This window comes from Hipposideros armiger, unplaced genomic scaffold (assembly GCF_001890085.2).
Source record: "Hipposideros armiger isolate ML-2016 unplaced genomic scaffold, ASM189008v1 scaffold_741, whole genome shotgun sequence".
In the NCBI taxonomy this organism is placed as follows: domain Eukaryota; kingdom Metazoa; phylum Chordata; class Mammalia; order Chiroptera; family Hipposideridae; genus Hipposideros; species Hipposideros armiger.
The window spans coordinates 801,945-826,213 of NW_017732091.1; the positions used below are offsets into that span (position 1 = coordinate 801,945).

A 24,269-nucleotide genomic window follows, 5' to 3' on the forward strand; every position below is an offset into this window, starting at 1 on the left:
AAAAAAAAAATGTGCTATGTTCATTCTGTGGCTTTACATACTCCAGTTTGAACCTTCTTAACGCTCTCAAGCCATTATGTACCCCAAGTCTTTTAAGTCACTCTAAAATACTGGCTCTGCTTTGTCATTCTTCTACCCAGGTCTCCGATGACAAGCCATTACCCACTGGAGCCTTCGAGTAGCATCTCTCTGGACAAGCCATGTACAGTCTTCTGTGAGGTGACACAAACCTCTCTCTAAAATCTCAACTCTCCTCCAGCCTGCCTGGCTGAAGCATCATCCCCCAAACACATCCGCTGTGCGACTGCCTGGGTCCTTCGATACCTTGTACTGGGAATGATAGGAGATGTGGGGATACCAGAAAGAATGAGACAGGCCAGGGCCTCTCTGGCCATTTCTCTCCACCTCTTTCGACTCTACCCATCTTCCTCGTCCTGAGATAACTTTCACCACTTCCATGAAGCCCTCCCTGGTAATTCTCGTGCACGCTTTCATCTACCCTAATTCAATCCTTCTTCAGAGAAGAGTGCACACTTCCACTTCTGTTTTCTTACGCACCACTTCTACTTTAACTCTGTGAATGCAGATTTTCACCTTCAGCCCTCCTCAAAGTGCTCCCAGGTCAGGTGGCTCCCCTTGGGGCGAATGCAACAGGCCTGTTCTCAGCGCTCATCCTCCCTTCCATGTCTGACAATGCAGACCACTTCCTGACATTTTCCCCTCCCCTGTACCTCAAAATACGACATTCTCAAGGTTCTCTTATTTTTCCGACAATTCCTTCTGTGTCTCCTCCTTGCTGCTGAATGGAGGTGCTTCCATGATTTGTTCCCTGCCCTCTCATGTCTCCATCCTACCTCCGTCATGGTTTCAAACAAGGATCCAAGAGGGACTCCTCCGTCTGCTTGTCTAGCTCTGAGCTCTGGCCTTTCTGCTTGTCCAACTGCCCATTCAATATCTAGGTCTGGGGTAATTATTTCAACACATACTACACCCTTCGTCCAGTCATCTGTTGTAGTAGGAAGGGTACTGACTCTAAGTCCTTACATCCCTTTCTACCCGAGAGAACTGGGCAGAAGAATCAGGAAAATCCCATCTCATCTCTAAGAAATCTGACGGGTGCTTAGCTAGTGGACACGGCCCCTTAGCCTCTCCAGCTCCCCAGGAAATATCACAATAATAGTTACACTCTTCTTGCCACTTTGTGATTTCTGCACATAAAAGGAGGAGCCCTCACCCACGTTCTGTCTGCTGAGGGACAGTGTTGCCAGCCACCTGAGTTCCCCCAGCACCAAACAGCTTGACCGCCGTCTCCTGGGAGCGTGACACCACAGCCCGTGCGAACTTCGCAATACCAGCTCTCGCACTTATCGGTGTGCCTGCTCTCTCTCCCGCAGGTCGCTGCCATTTTCATGAGAGAGTCATTCCCTTACGAAGATGGGGTGAGTTGGGTACACAATGAAATGCTAAACGTCAGCATGCATGCAGGGATCGACGTTTATCAAAATACCTGCACATTCGTCATCCTCATTACAGTCCCATGAGGTAGGTGGGGTAGAATTACTCTCAAATTACAAACGAGAAGACAAGCACAGGGAGGGTAAGGGACGGCCTCCAAGTCACATAGCAAGTAGCTAACTGACGTCAGAAATCAGACTCCAATCAGCTCTTCCGACTCCTCATCGAGGGCTTTTTAACCCACACGATGCCTCTCCCCTCCTATTCCATCCCTAACCCTTCTCTCTGCTGTGCTCCTTACCTTTCATTTTCCCAGCCAGCTCATATATTTTTCTTGGCTCAGTGGATCGGTTTTCCAGAGCTGTGAACAAACCGCCTCTGCCCCAACGGCCTGAGTCATCTGATAGAAGAGAAAATGTTCTTCTATAGGAGGCAAAGTCCAGCCCCCAATCAAAACCAAACCAAACCAAGGTACATCGAAGAGACTTGGAGAAGAAATTTTTATTCCTTCTGGAAAAATCAACCTAACCTCCTAGGAATATCATAGGTTGGACTTCTCCAAGATGTTTCGGTTTTCTGGACTATACCTGGCCATCATAACATTGAAAAAATTGGCGTCCTGAAAGAGCAAAATCTCTGCTACTTGTGTAATTCCTGGGAGATGAGTGGGAAGGATGGAGAGGAGACGTAACCCCAAAGAGCTGGATCACCGGTCCACGACTCCCGTTTTACAGGTAAGGAGGGAGAAGGTTAAGCGACTTATTCGAGTTGGTTAGTGCTGACACCGCTGGTTAGTACCTTGTATCTAGTCATTCATTCATTCAATCCTACTACAAATGTTTGTTAGCATGTGTTACATGTAGGACACCGTTCTGGGCACGAGGCTTGCAACAGTAGACCAAAAAAGTATCCCTGCTCCCACTCTAGAAAATAGAAGCTTATTTTCTAGTGCAATGAAACAGTCAAATAAGCAAATACACATGTGATATGCCAGCTGGTGACATGTGTCATCAAGTCAAACAAGGTAGGAAAGTGGACAGAGAAAACAGAGGGGTGAGGATGGGTCTGCTCTATATGAGGCGATCGGGGGGACCTCGCTGAGACGTGGACGTGTGAACAATGCTGGATGGTGGCTCTCTGGGGAAAAAGGGTTCCAAGCAGGAGAAGTAAAAAGTGCCAAGGTAGCGAGGAGGGAATACGCTTGGGAGTTTGCTTTTTCTCCAAGGATTCATTTATCTTGCAGACGTTGCCTCCGTTCACCCTCTCAAAAACCTCGTGTAGAGAACAGCGCAGACATGTTCCCATCATACGAATAAGGAAGTTGAGGCCCAGGAAGGTGGGGTTACTCAGCCAAGTAAATAAGAGTTAACAGGAGTCAAACCCACATCTCCTGATTCTAAAATTTACACTTTTGTTTTGACCACACGAGACAGCACAGTCCATCAATCACCCCAGGTCAGGGTTGGGCCTCATGCTCCCCAGTTCGTGGCACGAGTAAGTCGGGGTCCCCACCACTTCTCCTACCTACGCAGTGCACGATGATAGCGTCCTCCGCCCCAGCCTGTGGGTGGGTGACATCACCGCTGACATACGTGATGGAGGTCGAGTCTGCGTCTTCGTAATCCAGTTGAGCAGAGCTCTCATCTTCCTGGTCCTCCAGGTCCTCGGGTTCGCTCTCCTCGGAAGGCAGGCAGAAGGACTGGTAATTGTTGGACTCCCACCAGGCCATCCTTCAACAGGCCAGAGAGAGGAAATGAACGGGGCGGAGCACAGGTCCCCTCGGAGCACGCTTTGTACTGCTGTTCACAAATACTAAGTGCCAAATGGAAACGTGACTCCAGACTCATCCCAATTGGGTTTTCTGCCTATTTGTACATGAATAAGGCGGCTGCTGATTGGCCTCCGGACCATATACTTCAGTAATGAGTGGCTACCAGATGTCCTGTTTTCAAGCACATGACTGAAAGGGACTATGGGAAGAAACTACTTTTTGTTCGACAGCTAGGTTAGGGTCTTAAAATCTTATTGCCTCCATGCAGGGCGTTTTCTTTGCCTCAGGACTTTTCACTGAAGTAGACTAACTGTTCAAGTTCAGTCTTTAAAAAAATCGTCTACCACCAGGAGCTACCAGGTTTACAGCAGCTTTCTGCAATTTTTAAGTGATGTTCAACTGAGAGCTCATTATACAATGGTGACCCAATTTATAATACCAATCACACACACATACTTTTTCTGATGTTCCTCTTCTTCCTTTTTCTTCTTTTTCTCCTCCATTACTCTCTTTCTCTTGGCTGCTGCTTCCTGTCTTTTCTTTCGTCTGTCCTCCAGCTCTTCTGGGCTTAGAATGCGCTTCCTTTTGGTAGAGCCCTCCAGCAGGCCTGGGATGAGAACCTGGAGGAAGGGCAAGATGCTTGACCAGGAAGTTTGGCGTGTGGGGGCTGCCTGTTCCTGCAGGAGTTTCATTCATTCCTAAGACGCACTCTGCACGGAAGCAACGTGCTTAGTATTTCACAAAACACTGCATCTCCACACCACCTCGTGTGGTGGGACGTGGTGGCAACACTTCCGTTTGTACTTCCATCACACATCTCCCAGGCATGGTGACCAGGACACTGTGGTCTAAACTCAACCAGAGCACTGCCATGCTTGGTACAGCATACATCATTTTGATTAATTTTGTTAGGAATGAGGTACTTCAGAAAAGTAACTTCTTTTTTTTTTTTTTTATTGAAAGCATACCCTGTAAGATGCTATTTTTGGCTTAACCATTTTTAATGGAAATCTTCCTATACTGTATTGTATTATTCTTTTAAGCAGAATATTTCAACATTGTGACTATCTTAAGCTAACTAGCTTTCAATCAGCACATACTAAGTGTATCATTAAGAGAGGATCGTGGGGTGACCGGTTAGCTCAGTTGGTTAAAGCGTGGTGCTGAGAACACCAAGGTTGCCGGTTCGATCCCCTCATGGGCCACTGTGAGCTGCGCCCTCCTTAAAAGAGTCAACTATGCCATTGTAGCATGAAAGCAATGTGTAACCAATGACTCTGGCTGTTCCCCGATAAAAAAAATTACAAAAAAAAAAAAAAGAGAGAGGATTGCAATCATAAACAACATCGCTAAGGAGATGGGGTCACAATTGTCAACAGCAGAGGGTGGTACTAGCGTAACAGTGATCCCTCAGGGTGGCTTAGATGGACAGAGTGGTAAAATATGCTCTCTGGTTAATGTTTTAACGCCAACTTTTCACATCATTTTTATACTAGGGTACAGTGAATTATACTTACATTTCAACGAATACTGACATATACATTTCAACAGTTACATACTTATTTCTTAATAAATCACTCCCAGCATCATTTTTTGGTTCTCTTAGAATGAGAATTTGGGAGAATCTATTCTTTTATGTAAATGAATGGTTCTTACACTGCTTTTATTTCTGAGTAACCGGCCCTCTTCACTAGTTTTCTCCAAAAGGGTTTTCTGCAGATTCACCAGTTGCTCGAATGATTTTCTGTCTTCTTTACTAGGCTCCTTAGAATAGTCTTTCCCCTCAAATAAGTACATGTGGTTTTCTAAGAACATAAAACACAAAAAGAACCATGTTAGATACTAAAGAAAAATGGATTAGTTCAAGGCAAAGCAATAACCAGGGTACCAAGAGGGCAGCTTGTATTCTAAATGGGCTGAAGACTGGTTTATCACGAAGGTACCGCATTTCTGATCCCAATGAGGGGTTTGGGATCCACACGGGGGTCTCACACATTCGTTTTCAAAGGAGAGCGCATGGCCAAAGCCCTGTGGCCCATCTCCATATGGTCCCCGAGTCTGTGGGATACCCCCGCCCTGTGGAGTCTTGGATCACTCATTACTCACTCACTCCACACTATTCCTCAGCATAAATCTCCTGACATTTTGGGAACCAGGAACAAATTCTGAACCCACTTGTAATACTCAACTCTTTCCCCCCTTTTCTACAATAGTAAAGGAACGAGTGGCAAATCTATGGAAAAAATGAAGACTCGTAAATAGATTTACAATGTTCCTTCTAGATCTCATGAAGCATCTTCATGGGCCTCCCCACAATCCTGGTGGAACTAACCCCACTTAACGAAAGGGAAAATGGGGGTCAGGCAGGGATTAAGGGGCTCTCCAATTCTTACTGCTAATCAAGGAGGCAGGACTTTCTGACTCTAAGGCCAGTGTGCTCTTTTCAGCATATTATTGTATCTATGGAAGGACGGGGACAGCACGGCAATCAATCACTATCGTAATAATGATAATGACAATGGTGTCATCTTGAATAGCATTCTATGCTATCAGAGCTCTCACATCTATTATCACATTTTAACAACTGTTTAATAAAGGGGTAAAGCAGACCTTAACAACACCCCTTCACAGATGAGGACAACAAAGGCCCAAAGAGGTTGGGTGATCTGCTAAGATCGTGAATCAGTGATACAGGAACAACGTGTCAAGGCAGAGACGTGAGATAATGATTCTAAAGTGAAGCGTTGTGAATAGCACATGTTACCAAAGAATGTATTTTCAAAGCATTATGAAATCAGCTATAAGTATGTTTCCTCTAGAGAGTACGAAAGCAAAACATTTTCATTCTCAAGAGATCAACTGCTTCACACTTGTACCCAAATCCAACCAGCTGTAATTCTAATTGGCATTTGCTAATTAAATCAGCAGGGGGCTTTCAATGAGGTGCTCTATCAACAAGTAGGAAAAGATACAAAGAGCTGAGAAGTGTCAAGTATGATCAACATATGTATTATAGCTTCATACTGCAAGCAATTCTGAACTTACAAACATGCTGTTTTAAAATACCCTGGCATTCAAGAGAAAGCAACCTTGTTTTTTATTTAGTTCTGATTGGGGCTGCCTTAATTACTAATCTTTTACTTTCATTTATACAATATTATTTTTAATTGTGTTCCTTGTCTTCACAAGAGGAGGTTGGGGACCACAGGCCGAGACCCTCGTCCACGTCTTGCCAGGGGAATCATCTATCACAGAGTGAACCTGCGCTCACTGATCAAAGACAAAAGTCCCAATTTTAATACAACTGGGAAATCTTTTCTGGCAGCTGGACTGCCTGAAAAAAAAATCATTGTTTTTTGGATGTTGGACTGACTGAGAAATATAATTATCTTTCTGGAAAAGTGAAATTTTATTTTGTTCTGGTAAACGTTAGAAAAATAAGCTAGGGCCGGCTGAGTGGCTCAGTTGGTTAAGAGCTCGCTCAAGAGTTTGAGCTCTGAGCAACAGCGGTTCGAGTCAGCCCGAGCTGAGTAGCCGTGAGCTGCCAACAGGTGGCGGGATGGCTCAGCTAAAAAAAAAAAAAAAAAAAAAAAAGAAAAATAAGCTGAAATTAATCTAGATGAGTGCAGAAATGGGTCCAAGCGTCACAAACACTTTGAAAGCATTCAAAATGTAACTGAAAAAGAGGACCACGTGCATCTATTTCTTCTCCCACCTAAAACTACTAACTGGCAGTAAAGGGATTCTTAAAACATACCTGAGGCAACAGTGAATGAAAAGTTCAATAACTCATTTTCAGTGGACAATGGGAGGGGCTGGAGGGGTGGTGACAGATTCAGGAGAACAGAAAAGCAGCAAAACGCAGATGCCTCGTCAAGGGGTGATCAGGACAGAGACCCTTCCAATCTTCCGGAAGCCTAGGACTTACAAGGACAAGGTACCATGGGGCGGGGACCTGAGAGAGCTCCTCACACCAAATAATGGGGGGGGGAGAGGGCGTGAGCCCCTGACACACACCATCGCTTCACTCTGAGTAAACCCCTACCCCACCTCTTCCAAGAAAGACAGTAAAGGATCTGTCTCTGGAGCAACCGAGTTGCCCAGTAAAACGACTTCACATACATACATCTGGAAAGGCCCCTCAATGCGAAAGCTGGTCCACCCCAGTAATGCTGGCACAGGGACCAAGAGCCCATATATCTGTTCAGACCAGGGCTGCCCACCAACGATGGCGCTTTATAGGGACATGTGATCAGACAGCCAGGGAACACCAGATACTCCAGGAAAACTATCAACGAGGACACGAGATTCCAAAACAAGTTTTGAAAAAAGCAGCAGCGGTAATTGGAAGAACGACAGACAATGCCGGGGGCGGAGGAATACTTTTTTAAAAGCTATAAAAAATGTTCTCCCTGCAATACATTCTAGAAGCTGTACTTAGTGTCCTCGGAGAGGATATTATATCTCTCAACAACAGGATACAATTAAAACAACAGCAGAGTCAGAGGAGTACTTGAAGAATAAAAAGGGGGTACTAATATTAAAAATTGTAAAAAACTATGAGAAAAGTCAGAGTGGTGTCCGACAGAGCAGTGCCACCAGCTGCCTACACTGCAATGTCCTACAACCACCATCCAGGTGAACAAGATAACACCCCAATCCATGCCACCTGCAAATGAGGAATCCGACTACCACAGACTTCAATGTGCAGCTAAGTAGAGAAATAAATGTGCAAAACCAGCTGAGCCAGCCCCCAAGCCCACACTGGAGCGGAAGTCAGGAGAGACTGCAAGAAAGGGGAGGACAGAGGGGTTCCAGCAGTGCCAGGCGCAGGTGAAATCCATCCCCCCAAAAGAGGGTCGCACCTCAAATGCAAAACTAGTGAGGACAGGCCTGACACCTGGCAGATCAGAGCACTGGCTACGAAGGAATCGAACGGAAAGGACTAGAAAGTACACGCCAGCGCTTGGGGGCTACGAAGGAATCGAACGGAAAGGACTAGAAAGTACACGCCAGCGCTTGGGGGAGGCGCTGCTTCTGCGGGGAGAGAGACTGACAAGGGGGAGGCCCGCCTTCACAGTTTTCTGGCAGAGAAGGAAGCAAGCGATGGAAATTCAGGGTCCTACAAAAACAAAAGAGAATCGATCACAAAGCGAGAAGTCACGCTGATCCCACTCGCCACCAAAACAAAGTGGCACCATCTAGAGAAGAAATTGCACTTCTGGGTAACCACGGAATAAGGGTCTCTTGAATTAAGAAGCCTAGTTAGAACCCTGAAACCTCTCACCCGAGTCCTGATACAGGAAAATAAAGTCCTTTCAAACAGTCATAGGAGGGATCGGTCAAGTGGCTCAGCTGGTTAAGAGCTCGCTTGGGAGCGCCAGCTCTGAGCAGCAGGGCTGCGGTTCGGATCCCACATTGAGGGCCAGTGATGCTGCCCTCTACAGCTAAGATGATGAACAACAGCTGGACCTGGAGCTGGGCTGCTGTGAGTCTCTGGTGACGGCGTAGGCTGCAGCCCCTGCAGTGGGCTGCCGTGAGCTACGTGAGTGGCTGGCAGCCAGCGTGAGCTGCCGGGAGCCACCGACCAATGACCAGCGACTGATCTGCCTCATCTGGGAAGAGCACAATGATCATACCAACATGAGCCAGTGAAGCGAAGTCCTCCACAACTAGACTGAAGAACAAAAACAGCAATTTGTCTACCTGTCTGTTCCCCTTTCGTGATTCCCCAATGCTGTTCCCCTCCACCCAATTCCCCAATAAAATCTTCTAAAAAAAAAAAACAGCCATAGGACATCAGGGAACATCCTTACAAAGCTACTGAAAACACACTTCCAATCAGAAACCCAAATATTCAGAATGGAAGTGGACAAAAAAGACGAATGTTGACCAAACTCAAAAAGAAAAATTTAAGAGAAAGACAAAAATCTTCATGTATTGCTTCACTAAAGAATTAAAATTAATGGTACATACACCTCATGGGGTATTGTGAAGACAAAATGAAAAATTAGGTATCAAGCTCATGACACCGTACACACTCTTGATTGAGCACAGAATAAAGCCTCGATCAGTGTTTATAATTTAAAAAACCAATCATTGTCCTATTCAGAAAAGGAACCAGTGTGTAAAGAGCACCATACTAAGGACAGTCGGATTTACTGATAAACACGGGAGATACAATATTTGCAACCAAGTGAGGAAAAGTACAAACTAAAATCCTTTAGGCTGATGCTACCATAAGCATTATCATCATCAAAGTTCATGTTCAGCTATAAGAGAATAGGCAGACAACTTCCAGCCAGTCTAGGAGGAGTTCTTGGACCAAGTAAGTCTTACACAGTGTGCCCAAGATGAGACGCGGGCTGGGTGGGGACAAAGACGTCCCCGGGAACAGTATCCGGGACTTCCCTTGGGGACTCATCTCACTCATGTTCTAGCTTAGGGGGGCTGTGCCATCTGACCTGCTGTCACCCTCGACTTACTTCCTTCCTCTCGCTCTCTGCTCCCTTCTTCCGCCGTAGGCAAGGCATCAGAGACCCACTGACCGTCTTCTGTTTCTCCCAGGATACACTCCAGGTCTATTTCATCCACGGTGCTCCCCTCTGAGGATAGCAGTTTATCCAAACCGAATTTGAGTATCTCACTCAACTTGAACGGAGAAAACAAAACAGTCCAGTCAGTTCCCATGAAAACAAACCTTGGGGTATCAGGGACTTGCTAAGTGGCTTAAGGACACCAGGCACAGGCCTTGCTTTTCTCCCCCTGAGAAGAAACCAACAGGGCCATTTAGCAGTTGGATGATGGGTAAGCAGACAGGTGAAAAGCCATGAGCAGAGATGCTGACTTTGACAATTCTCAATAACAAAAACAATGTATGAGTCTCCTTTTTTTTTTTTTTTTTGAAGAACAACAGTAATTTCCTGCATTACCTTAGCACTTCTCACAGGCACTCCCAGCACACACAGGAGACGTCAGAGACCCAGCTGGCTACTCTCCCACCTTCCCCGCCGCCAAATTTCTTGGACAGAGAAGGCTACGCAAGGGTGCCTTACCTCTGCCATTCACTGACTTCTTTCCGTTGGGACGTCAGTTCCCTGCTGCAGTGCTCTATGGGAAACGCCTTCACAAAGACCAGGCACAGCTCTTGATCACTAAGCCTGAAGGCCGTTTCTCAATTCTCCTCTCCTGGGTAGTCCTCTGTGTCCCTTCCCTGCTCTCTAACGTCCCCTCGGCCCATTCCCCAGGGCTGCAGGAACCGCCCAGAGAGCTCAGACCATGTTCTTGGCTTTCATTTCCTACTTCCAACTGTGCACCGCCCATAGCACCACCTCTGAGATGCGAAACCGAGCTGGACTCACATCTCAGCTCCTCGTTCGCATCTTGCTCCTTCAGACTGGGACAATTATCTCTAGGTGGTCTATTTTGTGAGTAACCTGAAAACCTGAAGGTATTCCATAATAGCGTGAAAAAAACTTAGCTCTAAGCATGAACACACCTGGATATACTGGTATTTAACTTCGGTATTCATAACAAGGTGACTGGCTTTGGCAGCCGGCACCCCAAACAGGAGAAAGCCAACTATTTACAGGCAGGATTGGTCCACATGGGGACAGGGCACCTTGTATTTACACTTTCACTTAAGTCACCCTCATTAAGGGACTCCATGCATTTGCAGAGAAGCAATCTATTACAGCTATTACAGCCATGTGCTTGGGGGTTAGAGAGGACCTGGGGTCCTAAAGCTGAATGTCCTCGGGCAAATGACTTACAAGGGGAATAAAGAGCAGTGCCTACCCCATTCTGCGGTTATTCATATTCACGGAAGCAATCCGAAGAAGTGAGTCATCTAATCCTTAGCGCCCAGCAAGCATTCAGTAAACGTTCCAGTCTGCCTGTTTCTACCATGGCTCTCTGAGGACTTCGGAATCCTACACCTCTTAGATTTACAAAACGATGGTTATACCTTTTACTACTGGGTTCTTTTTTATTTTACAAAACAAACAGAAACCCTGCTTTCTTCTGAGACTAGGGCACTGGGCTGTTACCTTTATTTCTGGCACCAAAGGGGTAACTTGTAGAGGCTGGGTAGGGAAGAGATAAATCAGACAGCAGAGCCAGAAGGGAACCTTCCAGAAACCGTGAGCTAGGCAGGATTCCGACAGACCCAGTGGGTCTGTGTTCCCACCAGGATTAGGCCCACCGCACGGAGGGAAGCCGACACCATTCACACCGATGTGCCCTCACTGAACCCGAGCTCCTCCCCGGCTGGGAGAGCATTCAGACATCTTACTGACAACTCTTCCTCCTCCAACTCCGAGAATACAGGCACTCCAAGGCTCTGTCATTTACCCTTCACCATACGCTATGCTGAACCTGTCCCTGTCACGCTCCTATGGAGATCTGGCATGTGGAGAAGTGTATTTAGGAGTCTCTCCAGTCTACCTGACCTCTCTCAAGCTTTCATCTTATATTTGTCATTGCCTCTTAGATCATGCCCGGCGACCATCATGGGTAAGCATGCGCACATCAGTCGGGAACAAAAGGAAAACGGAAAAAGAGAAAAACACACTTCTCATCTTGCGAAGGACAAAAACCAAACAAGCAAACACAAAATCCACAGTGACTCTAGTTCCAGTTCCAGAATAAATGACACCTTGAGCCTTTCCCGTTAAGTTGCTGACTCCCTAACAAAACCAGCGTAAGCCCTATTCTTTGCAAAGTTGACGTGTCAAGATATGCACTGGCCTTTGGGGATATAATAATATAATAACCATGTGAGAAAACTGTTGGGCTTTTTGTAAACCCAAGCTCAGACTAACTGCAAACTTGGTAACTCTGCTTATACTATTGTGTTATTTTCCTTATAAATACTTATTGTATATTCTGTTGGATAAACTAGTCCTCTGAAAGCCTGCTCTTACAAACTTTTGCAAATGAAATTCTTGTCTCTGAGTTTTCCTCTAGCAATAGTTTTGTTTACATTTTTTACTGCAACCTCTGTTGACTGAAGCCTAAATTAGCTTCATCTTCTGAAAATTCTGCCCTACTGGCTATCTTCCTAATTTTAGCCTCCTTATCACCCAAGCTTAAAGCCTTACAGCTGGCTCTGAATTTCTACTTCCCTTGTTACCCACCTCCCAACAGCAGACGCCTGTCAGTTCTTCTTTTGCGATGTTTCTCACCCAGGTCCTGCCCCTGCTACCGCCCCCGTCAGAGGCTTACTGTTCGCTTCATGCCTGGATCTTTCCAGTATCCGAAGGCTTGGTCTCGCTGCTTACAGGCCCTCATCCCTGGGTTAAAATGAAAGAGCCTGGGACATGTCACAATACGGGTTCTAATTTTAACCCAAGGGCTGCTATAGAATAACTCTTCCTCCAGATGAGAGCTTTCTCTAAAGCAGCGGTTCTCAACCTGTGGGTCGCGACCCCTTTAGCGGTCAAACGACCCTTTCACAGGGGTCACCTAAGACCAGTGAAAAACAAAACGATATTTACATTACGATTCATAACAGTAGCAAAATTACAGTTATAGAGTAGCAACCAAAATAATTTTATGGTTGGGGGTCACCACAACATGAGGAACTGTATTAAGGGTTCGCGGCATTAGGAAGGTTGAGAACCGCTGCTCTGAAGTCTTCCAAGCCTGTTTGTTTCCTATCCAGTGTCCCCTTCTTGAAGCAATTTATTCTGGTTCTTTCATCCATTTTTCCTATGGCATAATTTTGAATTCCCAACCTTGCTCCTCTGAATATGACGAAAGAAACGCAAATCTCTGTTCAAAGGGTCTGGGGTTAAGATGGAGGCATGGGGTTAGTCATTATTTATCATGCTGGCTTCTTGATTTCATCTAATGCTCTTCAAGGCCTTCTGAGGCAATTTGTGGTGTCCTCATTTTCAGAAAAGCAAACAGAGAGTAGACCAGAGAGGTTAAGATACCTGCTCAAAGCCACACAGTGAAAAGTGACAAGGCTTGGATTTGCATCCAAGTCAGATGGATCCAAAGCCCATCCTCGTTATTCTATATTCTGCCACCCTTTTCTATCACGTTCATTTTAGCTCCTACGGCAGTTGTGCACGCAGTGGGTACTATGGCAGGTAGAGCTGGGCCAGGACCAAATGTGAAGTTGGAGGCATGCGTGGTTCATGCTAGAGCTTTTCACCGACTTTCTCATCCACAGAGAGCACTGACTATAAATCCCGACATATTCTAAAGCGAAGGACACTCCCTCGCACCTGGAGGTCAGCATCAGCCGCAGGCCTCTGGGCTCCCAGAGTGAAATGGCCCCCCTCGATGATCGTGTTGGTGAGCTGCAGCTTGGAGGCGGCTCTCCTACAGACTATTTCTTCCACGGTGTCTCTGCCAATCAGCCGAATCACTTTGACACACCTGTACGGAAGTCAAAGGAGAGAAGTGTGCTATCAGGGTCTGCAAAGATGGGTGCAGGCACACAAGACTAAGACACCACACAGGAAACAACCCCAAAACGCCACGTTTGGGGTCCAGCGAAAGGGAGACTGTTGCCTGTGGACTAAGCATTAATGAGAGAGTTCTGGTCTCACGCAAGTTCCCATGGAACCTTCCCAAGAGTCAAGGGGGGGGACGCTGAGGTGACCATAGCTGGGATTCCTTCTCTGTGGCTGAGGAAAACTTCTGGTAAATCTAAATTATCCTAAGGTCAAAGGTCAGACCTTTCTTTTCCAATTAGCTACATCACTTCATTTTTTAACTGAATTAGACCTTAACTCAGGAGGGATAAGTTAAATAACTTCTAAAGGTTCCTTCTAGTCCTTCCATAATTTAGTTTTGCTCTTTTTCACAAAACAAGTCTAGAGTGAGAATGTGCTCTGCCCAGCGCGACCGGAAAAGCCAGCAGCAAGGCTGGGCTGACACATAGCGGCCTCTCGCTCTCCAGTCTGGGGCTGCCACCAGGACCGTGCTCTTGGCTTTCCTCCCCAATCCAGAACTGCTGAGGAGCAAGGAAGTGAACAAGTGCTGATGCTGAAATCTCTTACTTGTTCTGGCCAATTCGGTGAGCCCTGGCAGCTGCTTGCAAGTCATTCTGAGGATTGAAGTCGCTGTCAACAAAAATCACGGTATCTGCCGCCGTTAAGTTCATGCCAACTCCACCTGAAAATAAGGCACACAACGTGACTGGCAGCACGTGGACTGGGGACTAGAGAAAAGACCCAGGCTCCAGTGGTCAGGCTCTCAAGCTGGGATCTGTCAAAACAACTGCTCCTTCCTTCACACTCAGGCCCTTTCTCCGATTCCAGAACCTTCTAGTGGTGGAAAGTGCTGCCTGACTTAAGAACGAGGGGAATAGGCGTAAGCAGCAAGAGTGAAGACTTAAGTTGGTGCCATGAAGCCATTTCAAATCTCTTCTGTTTAAAAATCTTGGTTGGTTTATTTAGAAGCATCTGTGGAAAAGGACACACGCTCTTTCGGAAAAGAATTAAGGATGAGGGCCAGCCGAGTGGCACGATAGTTAAGAACTGGCTTGGGACGCCAGAGGGCTGCAGTTCGGATCCCACATATGAGGGCCAGTGACACTGCCCTACACACCTAAGGTGCTGAACAACAGCTCAACCTGGAGCTGGGCTGCTCCGAGTCGCCAGGGATGGCATAGGCTGAAGCCCCTGCTGCAGTGGGTTGCCATGGGCTACCGTGTGTAGCCAGCAGCCAGCGTGAGCGGCCAGTAGCTGCAGTGAGCAGCCGTCCAGAAGCCGGCGACTGATCTGCCTCGCCCGGGAAGAGCGCAATGATGGTGCCAACTTGGGCCAGTGAAGCAACGTCCTCCACAACTAGACTGAAGAACCAAACGACAGCAACTTGTCTGTTCCCCTTACCCCAATTCCCCAATAAAAATCTTAAAAAAAAAAAAGAATTAAGGATGAGAGGGGTCTGCTATAGGCACTGTTAAGAGACGAGCTCCTGACATCCATTGCCAGTTACCAGTAAGTAGCAAGACCCCCGATACAAGTTAATGCGAAGAGGCAATAACATTTATTATAGTCCAAGTGGAGCGGGAAATACCTTCCTCTGGCTGGAGAAACTTTGGGCTTTTCGGTACTTGTTTCCACATTCGTCAAAGAGGAGGTGAGCAAACCAATCACGGCGCAAAAACATGCCACGGGGTAACTTTCTGGGCTTCCTTCAGCGCTGCTGGAAAGGGCTGAGGAGGCTTCTTGGCTGCGAGGATTCACTGAGAGAACCATGAAGGCAAATTACAGCCTTCTCTCTGATTAATGTGAAAACAAGTACGAAAGGGACTCCCTCTCGCCAGGGTCGTCACAGCTCGTTGCTGAAACAGGCAAAGCCTGCAAGGGGCTTGCTCCAAGAGCCTGAACGAAAGACTAACTTTCGAGACGGCCTACGGACGGCGCTGAGCTGGATCTCAACACAAGTCAGGCAGGAACATTCTAATGAAAGCCTTTGAATAAAATTAAAGTTGGGAGAAAGACATAACGAAGACTGATGACTGAGAGAGACGCTGAACTGTACCTTCTAATGAGGCCAGCTACCCTTGAGCTCAGGAGGCTCAGCGACGTGCCAGACACTGTTCTAAACGCTTCACATATATCACCTCCTTAATCCTCACAACGACCCTATGAGTAGTTACCATTATCATCCTCGTTTTATGGATGTTAAAATATTAGAAGCACAGAAACGTTAAGGGGCTTATCAGAAGTTGCACAGCCAGACAGTGGAAGAGCCAGGGTTCAGTCCCACCTAGTCCGGCCCCGAGTCTTCGCTCTCACCCACTGCGCCACAGCACCTCCCAGGCTCTTGTTCACTAACATGTGCTCCACAAAAATGACCTTCTTCTGGGGGGAATGGCGTCTTAGTGCAGCTCTTCTTTGAGAGGTTTTACATGACATTTGATACATAAGCTACAGCCATACTTGCTTGGGACATATTCATGAGCTACTGCTGCCATCTGGTGGCAACATGACTCAGTCACGGAACTATGGATATGTGAAAGGCAGAGGGAAACCTGTTAAGTAAATAAATGATAATACTGTAAACCTACAGCTAAAAAGTGATAGCAGACATGACAGTATTTGGCAGAAGCTCATGTCCAGAACTGCTCTGGCTCCTAAAAGATGACTCTGTTTTGACTGATTCTGAGTACGCTGTGGAAATGAGCTGAAACGCAGAGGTCTCCTAGACTGGCCGAGACAACAGATGACACGAGCAAGTGGCTGAGATTCAGGGCGCAGTCTGTGATCTTGGAAGTGAATGAGGCCAAATGAATCTGATTATATCTTTGTGATACAGAGATAAGACACACACAGGTGAAACAAGCTCCTTAGGGTCAAGGATTATATGTAGCACTTCTTGTATATACCCTTATAGCCCTGGCGCTTAATAAACCCTTTCTAAGTAAGGCTGAACTCCCTTTTAATAAAGAGATCCATTTCTCTATAATAGAGGACACACATCCTTTTAGCGTTCCCACATCTATTCCATCAAGCTTTAGGTCTACAAAAAATAAGAGACAATGAAACTAAGAGTCTGTGAGTTCAAAACTAATTCAAAGTCGGCCTGCTCCAGACATAGAACCCTGTCCTCTCCAGGAACTAATTTCAAATGATTTAAGAGTATAATGAAAATACTCTGTCATTGGTAAAGCACTACAAATGTCACATGTAATATTTATGACTTCAGTCATAATGATAATGTTAAAGGTAATTCCAAAGAGCTGGCAATTTCATTTCAATCACAAGTTTCTTTAAAACTAGATTTTGATTAAGCTGTTACAACACTGGTCCAGAGCTACTTATGGGGAAGGGATAAGTGGTGGACAGGCTGCCATCTCATTGCCCGACTTCATGGCTGGAAAGCAGAGCTCCTTCTACGGAATTATGAATAAAACTTTCCACAAAAATGACAAATCTTGCAGGACAACCCCAGGTCAATGGTCAAAGCAGGTGAGAATGACCCCAAGAACCCCAGGTCTCAGCCTTTCTTCTTTGATGAGATGACAGCTCACGTAAGTTGGACGGAAAGAACCCCATGGTGGAAACCCAGCACCTTGATAAGCTCGGGGCAACTACTTCAGTTGCCCTCTGTTTCTACTCCTTGTAATGACCTCTTTCAGGGAATTACGGAAAGACATACGAAGGGTTGGGGTGTAACAGTCCTGTATCACCCCAATTTGTCTGCTTTTGTCAGCACCTCCTCGGATGTGGCCTACCTGCCCTGGTGCTCAGGAGAAACACAAAAATGGGCTGCTGTCCAAAGTTCTTAATGGCCAGGTGTCTCTCTTCTCCTCTCACGGAACCATCCACACGCTCGTAGCTGTAGCCTTCACACACGGGAAGAAAACAAAAACGTTAACCCTTTTCAAACACGCTGCGGTGAGCAAAACATTGTCAGCTCAAAACCAAATGCTAATTTTGTCCCTTCCCAGACACAAGAATGCCCCTCCTGTAAGCATCCCATAGGAAAAATCTAAATCGAGGAATCGTTTTATTGATTCACCAAAGAACTCTCCACAGTGTACTCCTCTGGGCTGTTTACATACACGCAGTTGATGTACTTGGCCTTCCTGGAGTTCATGTTCAATGCTGACTGTCCTGAGCAACCCTGATGCACTCTATGGCCTGCATGGTGTGGCTGTTTCCCACTTTGCTAAGGCACAATTCTCACGGATACAAAAGCAGCAAGACAAGCACCCAGGAGCCTTTCCGGGAAGCTGCAGGCTTCCCCACAGGCCCACGGTGGGAAGGAGAGTTACAGGCTCACGCCGTGCTTGTGACGCGGGGTCTCCCTCAACGTGCCACTGGCATTTCCTACAAGTGTCCATTGGCCCAGGCGTCCTACAGTGTCTGGGGACATCAAGTGGCTCTGAGAGACCGACTCTGAGTTCATTTCTAAAACAGGAAGCCCTGGAACTGTTTCTTCACCACTGATCTCATGATATCACAGCCTCTTCCCACCACCCCACGTAAATATTATTACATGTTAAACAGAGTGCCCGGGTAGTAACTTACATACTCTATTGTCTATACAGAAAAAAAATGTCCTTTGGCTTTCTCTGGGTTCATATGTGGGACTTCTTTAATTTCAGGATTTAACTTTCCACTGATCTTGAACAAGTACTCAACTGTTGAGTGTCGCAGGACACTGAACGCTCTTGTCACTGGAATTGTTTATGAGGCATTTTCAAAAACACTCGCTTCTGCAGCACACGTTTTCTCCAGTACCCAAAATTTTAAATCCCACCACCGAGGGGAGTGTGTGTGTTTCTGCCCGCGTGTCTCTACCCTGCCGCTGGCCCTGGCATCACAGCCCTCTCTCTCCACATTCGATTTTCCTTTGGTCTTGAATAATGTTCTTTCTCTGCTTTCCTCTGTGACATCTCCACCCCCCAGATTACTCTTCATGGACCTGTCTGGGCTGGTACGTCTGAGAAAAGGCTTGTGTAACGGAGAGGCCAAGGAATGTCACCTCTGTAATCCATGTAGTCTTGGAGAATATCCAACATCTGGGTCATCTGGGAGAAGAGTAAAACTCGATGGCCCCTGGCAAGAAAAGGAAAAGGAAAAACTGACGAATCAAATAAGTGAAATACTGAAGCAGATAGAAATGTAATGATCATTTCCGGCGATGTCCTCAGAAACGCCAAATAATTTACATAAGGACACGGCTCCCCATGGAGCCATGCCCTTCAGAGCAGTAGCTCTCATCCAGAGTGGGGATATTCCCAGGAGCACGTGTCAACGCAACAGGGGGCATAAGAAGCCCCAGGATAACCAAGGTGCCTCTTTCTAGAATGGCAATTTACAAAACGGAAAGAAATATACACTTTTATCTTAAAAAACAGCAAAATAAAGATATGTGAATAGTCCAATGTGACATTCAAATGCATAAAAAACCAGAAACTGGACACCCAGCCATCTACAGCTATTCTCTGCTTGGGGGTGGAAAGTCGCTGTCCTCTCACCTACAGCTATCCTGGCGGAAAAGTCTGTGAAGTGTCACTTTGGAGAAGCAAAGGGGCAGGGAGCATCCTACATCCTACACGATACATGAGAAAACGGACGGATAGGAAGAGGGGAGGGAAGAAGGGGAGGAGGCAAAAAGGATTAAGTCAAGAATGAAGTCAAGCCTTAGTTTATCAACAGTTATTTTAAGTTTGCATAAACAAAGCAGTATGTGGTACTGTCAAAACAATATTCTCATTAGAAAACCTGGTTTAATTTGAGCTCGCCATGGGTATAAGAGGAGCAATGATAAAGAACTCCTTCAAGACTGAAGCCCCAAATGGGGGGAAAAGGCATTGAACCTGAAGTTGAGGACCTCAATTCTAATCCCATCTCTGTCATGTGCTGGCCAGGTGACTTTAGGCCAGTCACATGACCTCTCTGGGCCTATTTCAATACCTGTGAAATGAAAAGGTTGGACAGAAGATGTTTATGGGTCCTTCTCCAATTCTAACACACTTACATGAGATATAGTAGAGCCAATAAAATATAGTAAGACATGTAATTACTTGACTTGCATATTCCTAAAGTTGGGTGGTTTTGCCCAATCTGAGGTTTTAGGCTGGTTTAGGCCCGCCTGGGGCAGTCATTCCAAGGACACCTCTGAAATCCTTGGGAAGCTGGGATTTTTCTAGACTCCCCTGTCCCTCTGGGGAAAGGTATAGGCTGGACACCAGGCCACCGAACCCAGAGCTGACACTATAGAGGCTCCAGAAGTGACTTGGTCTTCCGATGCTCGACTCATGTCTCTGGGAAAAAGACCCCCAAGTTCTCCCTGAGTTAAAACCGAAACATCGCAGGTGAACACAAGTGAGTATTTGCTAAGCCCTTGGATGTGCCAACTCAAGGCAAGGTGCCAGCAGGCAATTAGAAAAGAAATGCTTGATGTAATATCGGTCCCTGTGGAAGAGAACAATACAGCTGGAGTGATGGTGAATAGGCACCAGTCAGCCCCAGAGCAGGTTAAGGCTGAGCACGGCCAAGGGCGGGATCAGGATCCTAAGTGCTGGAGAGTTCAGGAAAGGAAAGGATGATTGTGGAGGAGAGGCAATGGGGTGGGAGGTGGAGTGGCACAAGAGGCGGAACCTGAACCAGCGTCTTGAAAAAAAAGAAAACTGGAATTGGTCTCAAGAAATCAGGGAGCTGCTCATTCTTGTTTTAACAGTCACCTCCTCAGAGCAGAAAACGTGAGCCTACCACCTACCTGGAATACAGGAACGCCAGCAGCTTATCCAGCACGTAAAGTTTCCCACTGGCCTCAATCAGGTGGTCTCCAATTTCGAAAGGCTCTGGTTCCACACCTAGAAAAGAAAGAGCCCACTCCCACCAGTGTGTCTCTAGGCAGGGCAGGCTCCCTGAATGGAGAAGCCGCCGGCCAGGTTGCAGCCAGAGGCCCAGCTCCTTCTAACTGATAATGTGCTCAAGTCTTGTGTCTCTTTGAGGCGTTTTATAATTGTTTGTGTGCATGATGATCTCAGTTCTGCTTACTGTCAATCACCAAGCCTGGCACACCCACCATGCCTAATTAATGTTTATCCAAGGAACAAGCCCACTGGTTACAAAACAGGCACAGGGAGAGGCTGAAGGCCAAAAAGATCCCAAATTGAAATCTTGAGGTGCTCACTCTGGGAAACAAACTGAGAAATAGGTTTAGATGTATGAACTAGTGAGTTTCCAGGTGGGGGCTGGCGGTCAGGGTCATCTGGAGGTGCCTCTTTCAAAATCTACCTGTTCCCAACACCCCCTTCCCTGATATGCACCTAATTAAGATTCTGTGACATTTTAAAATAAGTCATAGTGCTGCCACCTGGCAAAGACTCCCCTAAAATGACTGCAGTAAACCTACTGCATTGCTTCTCTCCAAACCAGGGCCCCTGTGACCACAGAAGTGCTGAATTGTCGCAAAGGCTACCAATCAGCGAATAAAAATGAAAACGTTACATATCACAATGTGTAGAATGCAGCTAAAGCTGCACTCAGAGGGAAATTTACAGGCATCCACAAGATGAAGGGAAAGCAGCGAAGGAGGCTGAGAAGGAATAGACGTAAGGCTGGTGGAGAAGAAAAAGCGCTGGCTGTCTCTCGTCCAAGGGCAGCCTCTACTCTGGCTGTGGAGTAGGCTACCTCTCAGTAAACTGCCTTCACTTTAAAAAAAAAAAAAAAAAAAGAGAGAGAAAGAAAAAGCGTTGCCCCAGAAGCCAAGTGGAGAACAAGAAAGAACTGTGTCAAAGGTTTTAAGAGGTTAATTAAAATGGCAAATGACAACCATTGGTTGGGCAACAAGGAGATCAAAGGTGAACTAGGAATGGTGATGAAAGGCTGACTAAGTGGGTTTAAGATAAAGGGATATCTAATCATGAAGAAATGATCAAATAAATGCAGATTATGAAACAACCCATAAAACAACCGGCCTTGATTCTTCAAAACTGTCAGTTTCATGAAAGACCAAAAAAAAAAATACAAAAAAAATACAAAAAACAAAAACTGAGAAATGTTTCTAGATGATAGGAGAATAAAGAGACATGACAAGTGTAATGCAGGATCTATCACTGGAGCTTGAATTAAAAAAAACCAACCCCATAAGGGACATTAAGGGGAAAACTGAAGAAATTTGAATATGAACAATATATTAAATAACATCAACATTAAAAAACTGACAAGAGAAAACGGGGCAAAAATCGACAGTAAATACAGGCAATTCTTTTCAGGAATTTTGCTATGATGTTGCCTACAGGAACATTAACAAAAAGTAACATGAGAAAGAAGGGCAGTGCCTCACCATCAAACAAATACGGGTGATCCACACACTTCCGCAGCTGAGACAAGACGTTTTGTAGTTTAACCTTCTTTGCCATCTCATTTTCAAATGCATCTAAAATTTTAAAGAGAGACAGAAAGAGAGGGAGACGACTGAACAATAACAACCAAAAAAAACCCCTCTAAGTTTCCATAAATAACCATCCTCATTTTAATAATATATCTTTCAAACCTATATTAACTTCCCACATTTCATTGAGTTGCATTAAGAGTTAACAGCACATCCATGAGAAGTTTTCTTAACCATCTCGTTGTTGTAAGAAGGAAGCTAAGTATAAATTGAACTCAGGGTACTTTGTTGCTCTTTTGTCAATTCTAAATTTCCTTCTTTAACGCTTGTTGTGGAGCCGAAGGACAAAAAAGTGCGAATTGAGAGACTGTTCCACTCCCGTTTCTCCCTCCCACTCTCAATTACTCCCAGTGATTCTCATTCAACAAAAATGGTTTCACAATGTGCTAAATGTTTGACAGGCGGGGAGAATGAGAGTCATGAGTGGGACACCTACAAGTGTTTGCGCTTCAGGACAGGCAATAAGGAACTCTGGGTGGGAGGGAAAAAGAAATTGCAGAACTGCAACCACCAGTAAAGTCTGAGCATGTTAAAGATGCTCTGTGGGTTTCCCTAGAACTGACCTGAATATTCATCGGAATACAAATTCCATCCCATACTATTGCTAGACAAAGCGAGTGTGAATATAAAATATTTCCCCGAATGAACATCACATCTGCATTTAGTTTCCAAACAGACAGGTGCTCTCTGATTACCTAGGTCTTTCATCAAAATGGCCTTGTAGTATTTTTTCTGCAGGGCTGACAGGCTGTGGTATATCACTACTTCTGTCTTCTTGGGAAGCTCCGTGGCTACCTCAGCTTTCACTCGCCTCAGCAAAAACGGCTGCAAGAGTTTGTGTAGTTCACTTGCTGGGTAAGAAAAAAAAAAAATACAAGAAGTATGGGACCAACTGCAAGAAAACATATAGCAGTTTATTTTTGTTGCTCATCTTCAAGCCAATTCTGCATTCTAAGCCAATATGGTAACGTTTCATACTGTTTCTTCTTTCCAGCTCCTTCTGAAATCATTACTGGCTTTCACTCAAGAGCTAGGAACTCAAAGGACTTGATTCTTATTGATAATCTCACTGATCAGCATAACAACTCAGAAACGCGGGGCAAGTAACGATGTTCCCATGTTCACAGCTAAGTTAAGTGAGGCTCTGAAAACGTAAGCACCTTACCCACAGTCACGAAGCTGGAAGCTACTGGTGCTGTTGCTAGCTCACACTTAGGTCTTTTGACTTAACTCCCTTTTTCCTTCCCCAAGTGTCGTCAACTTCAAAAACTAGCCTTTACTGGAATGACCCTGCATGTAGGCTTGGCAGACACAGGACATAAAAATACAAGCAGCCAGTTAAACTTGAATTTCAGATAAACAACAAATAATTTTGAAAGCTGAGTACGTTCCACGTACTATCTGACTGGGTGTCACCTGTTCCATCTGGCGACCCTACACGTGTGAGCCATGAGAGCAGGTTCCCCAGGAAATCTTCAGCCCTTGGGGTGGGGATTTTTGCTTCCAATTCAGCCTCGCCGAGTACAGGCAGTCACTAGCAGGATGCCTACCATCTGTCCCAAACCATCGTCTTGTGATACCATTGCGGGGGTGGGTAATCGCATGAGGCAGAGGGGCAAAGGGGCAAGAGGAAGAAGCCTGCACCTGGCAGCTGTAAGAAGGAGGACAGCTTCCCTCCCTGCCTTCCACCTCCCAGCCACCCCAGGCTTTTGGTTTGGGTGCGGTGTCAAGGCGAGCGTCGGTGCTGTGCAATGCAGGGCAGTGGTTTGGGGACTAGCAGCACCCCCATTCTTTTCTGCCTCAGGAAGTAGCATAGGGAGTTAACAAAGTCCTTATAGAAATCACATGTTGGAAAAAAAAGAAAGTCTGCAAATCAGCAGACACTTTCTATTTCTTCTAAAAATGACCCAAATAAGCCCTATGGTCGGGTCATGTAACAAACCAACAAGAGTCCTGAGTAGCCGACCACTGGGGACAACTGGCGACAATACAAGAAGGGTACCATAACCTTGTTTTTCTGGGGCTCTTTATCTCACTGCAAGTGGCCTCTGGTTAACAGGTCTCTTTTCTTTTTTTTTTTTTTTTCCCAAAGATTTTATTGGGGAGTTGTGGGAGGAGAACAGACAAGTTGCTGTCGTTTTGTTCTTCAGTCTAGTTGTGGAGG

General features: G+C 45.9%; 1 protein-coding gene and 1 non-coding gene across 2 annotated transcripts in view; one reads left to right on the top strand and one right to left on the bottom strand.

Annotated features, from left to right (window-relative positions):
- CHD1L (chromodomain helicase DNA binding protein 1 like) overlaps nucleotides 1-24,269 on the bottom strand; it is a 52,056-nt gene that overhangs the window by 9,170 nt on the left and 18,617 nt on the right. Inside the window, exons 2-13 of the mRNA XM_019627803.1 lie at nucleotides 22,801-22,956; nucleotides 21,998-22,090; nucleotides 20,423-20,519; nucleotides 18,683-18,756; nucleotides 17,427-17,537; nucleotides 14,242-14,356; nucleotides 13,462-13,615; nucleotides 9,712-9,877; nucleotides 4,883-5,031; nucleotides 3,683-3,846; nucleotides 2,980-3,185; nucleotides 1,757-1,855 (exon numbers count right to left, since the gene is read on the bottom strand). Of these exons, the coding sequence (XP_019483348.1) occupies nucleotides 1,757-1,855; nucleotides 2,980-3,185; nucleotides 3,683-3,846; nucleotides 4,883-5,031; nucleotides 9,712-9,877; nucleotides 13,462-13,615; nucleotides 14,242-14,356; nucleotides 17,427-17,537; nucleotides 18,683-18,756; nucleotides 20,423-20,519; nucleotides 21,998-22,090; nucleotides 22,801-22,956 (1,584 nt within the window). The remainder of the gene's footprint in view (nucleotides 1-1,756; nucleotides 1,856-2,979; nucleotides 3,186-3,682; nucleotides 3,847-4,882; nucleotides 5,032-9,711; nucleotides 9,878-13,461; nucleotides 13,616-14,241; nucleotides 14,357-17,426; nucleotides 17,538-18,682; nucleotides 18,757-20,422; nucleotides 20,520-21,997; nucleotides 22,091-22,800; nucleotides 22,957-24,269) is intronic.
- On the top strand, nucleotides 4,358-4,431 carry TRNAL-GAG (transfer RNA leucine (anticodon GAG)). The gene has a single exon. It is a non-coding gene; the product is annotated as a tRNA-Leu (tRNA).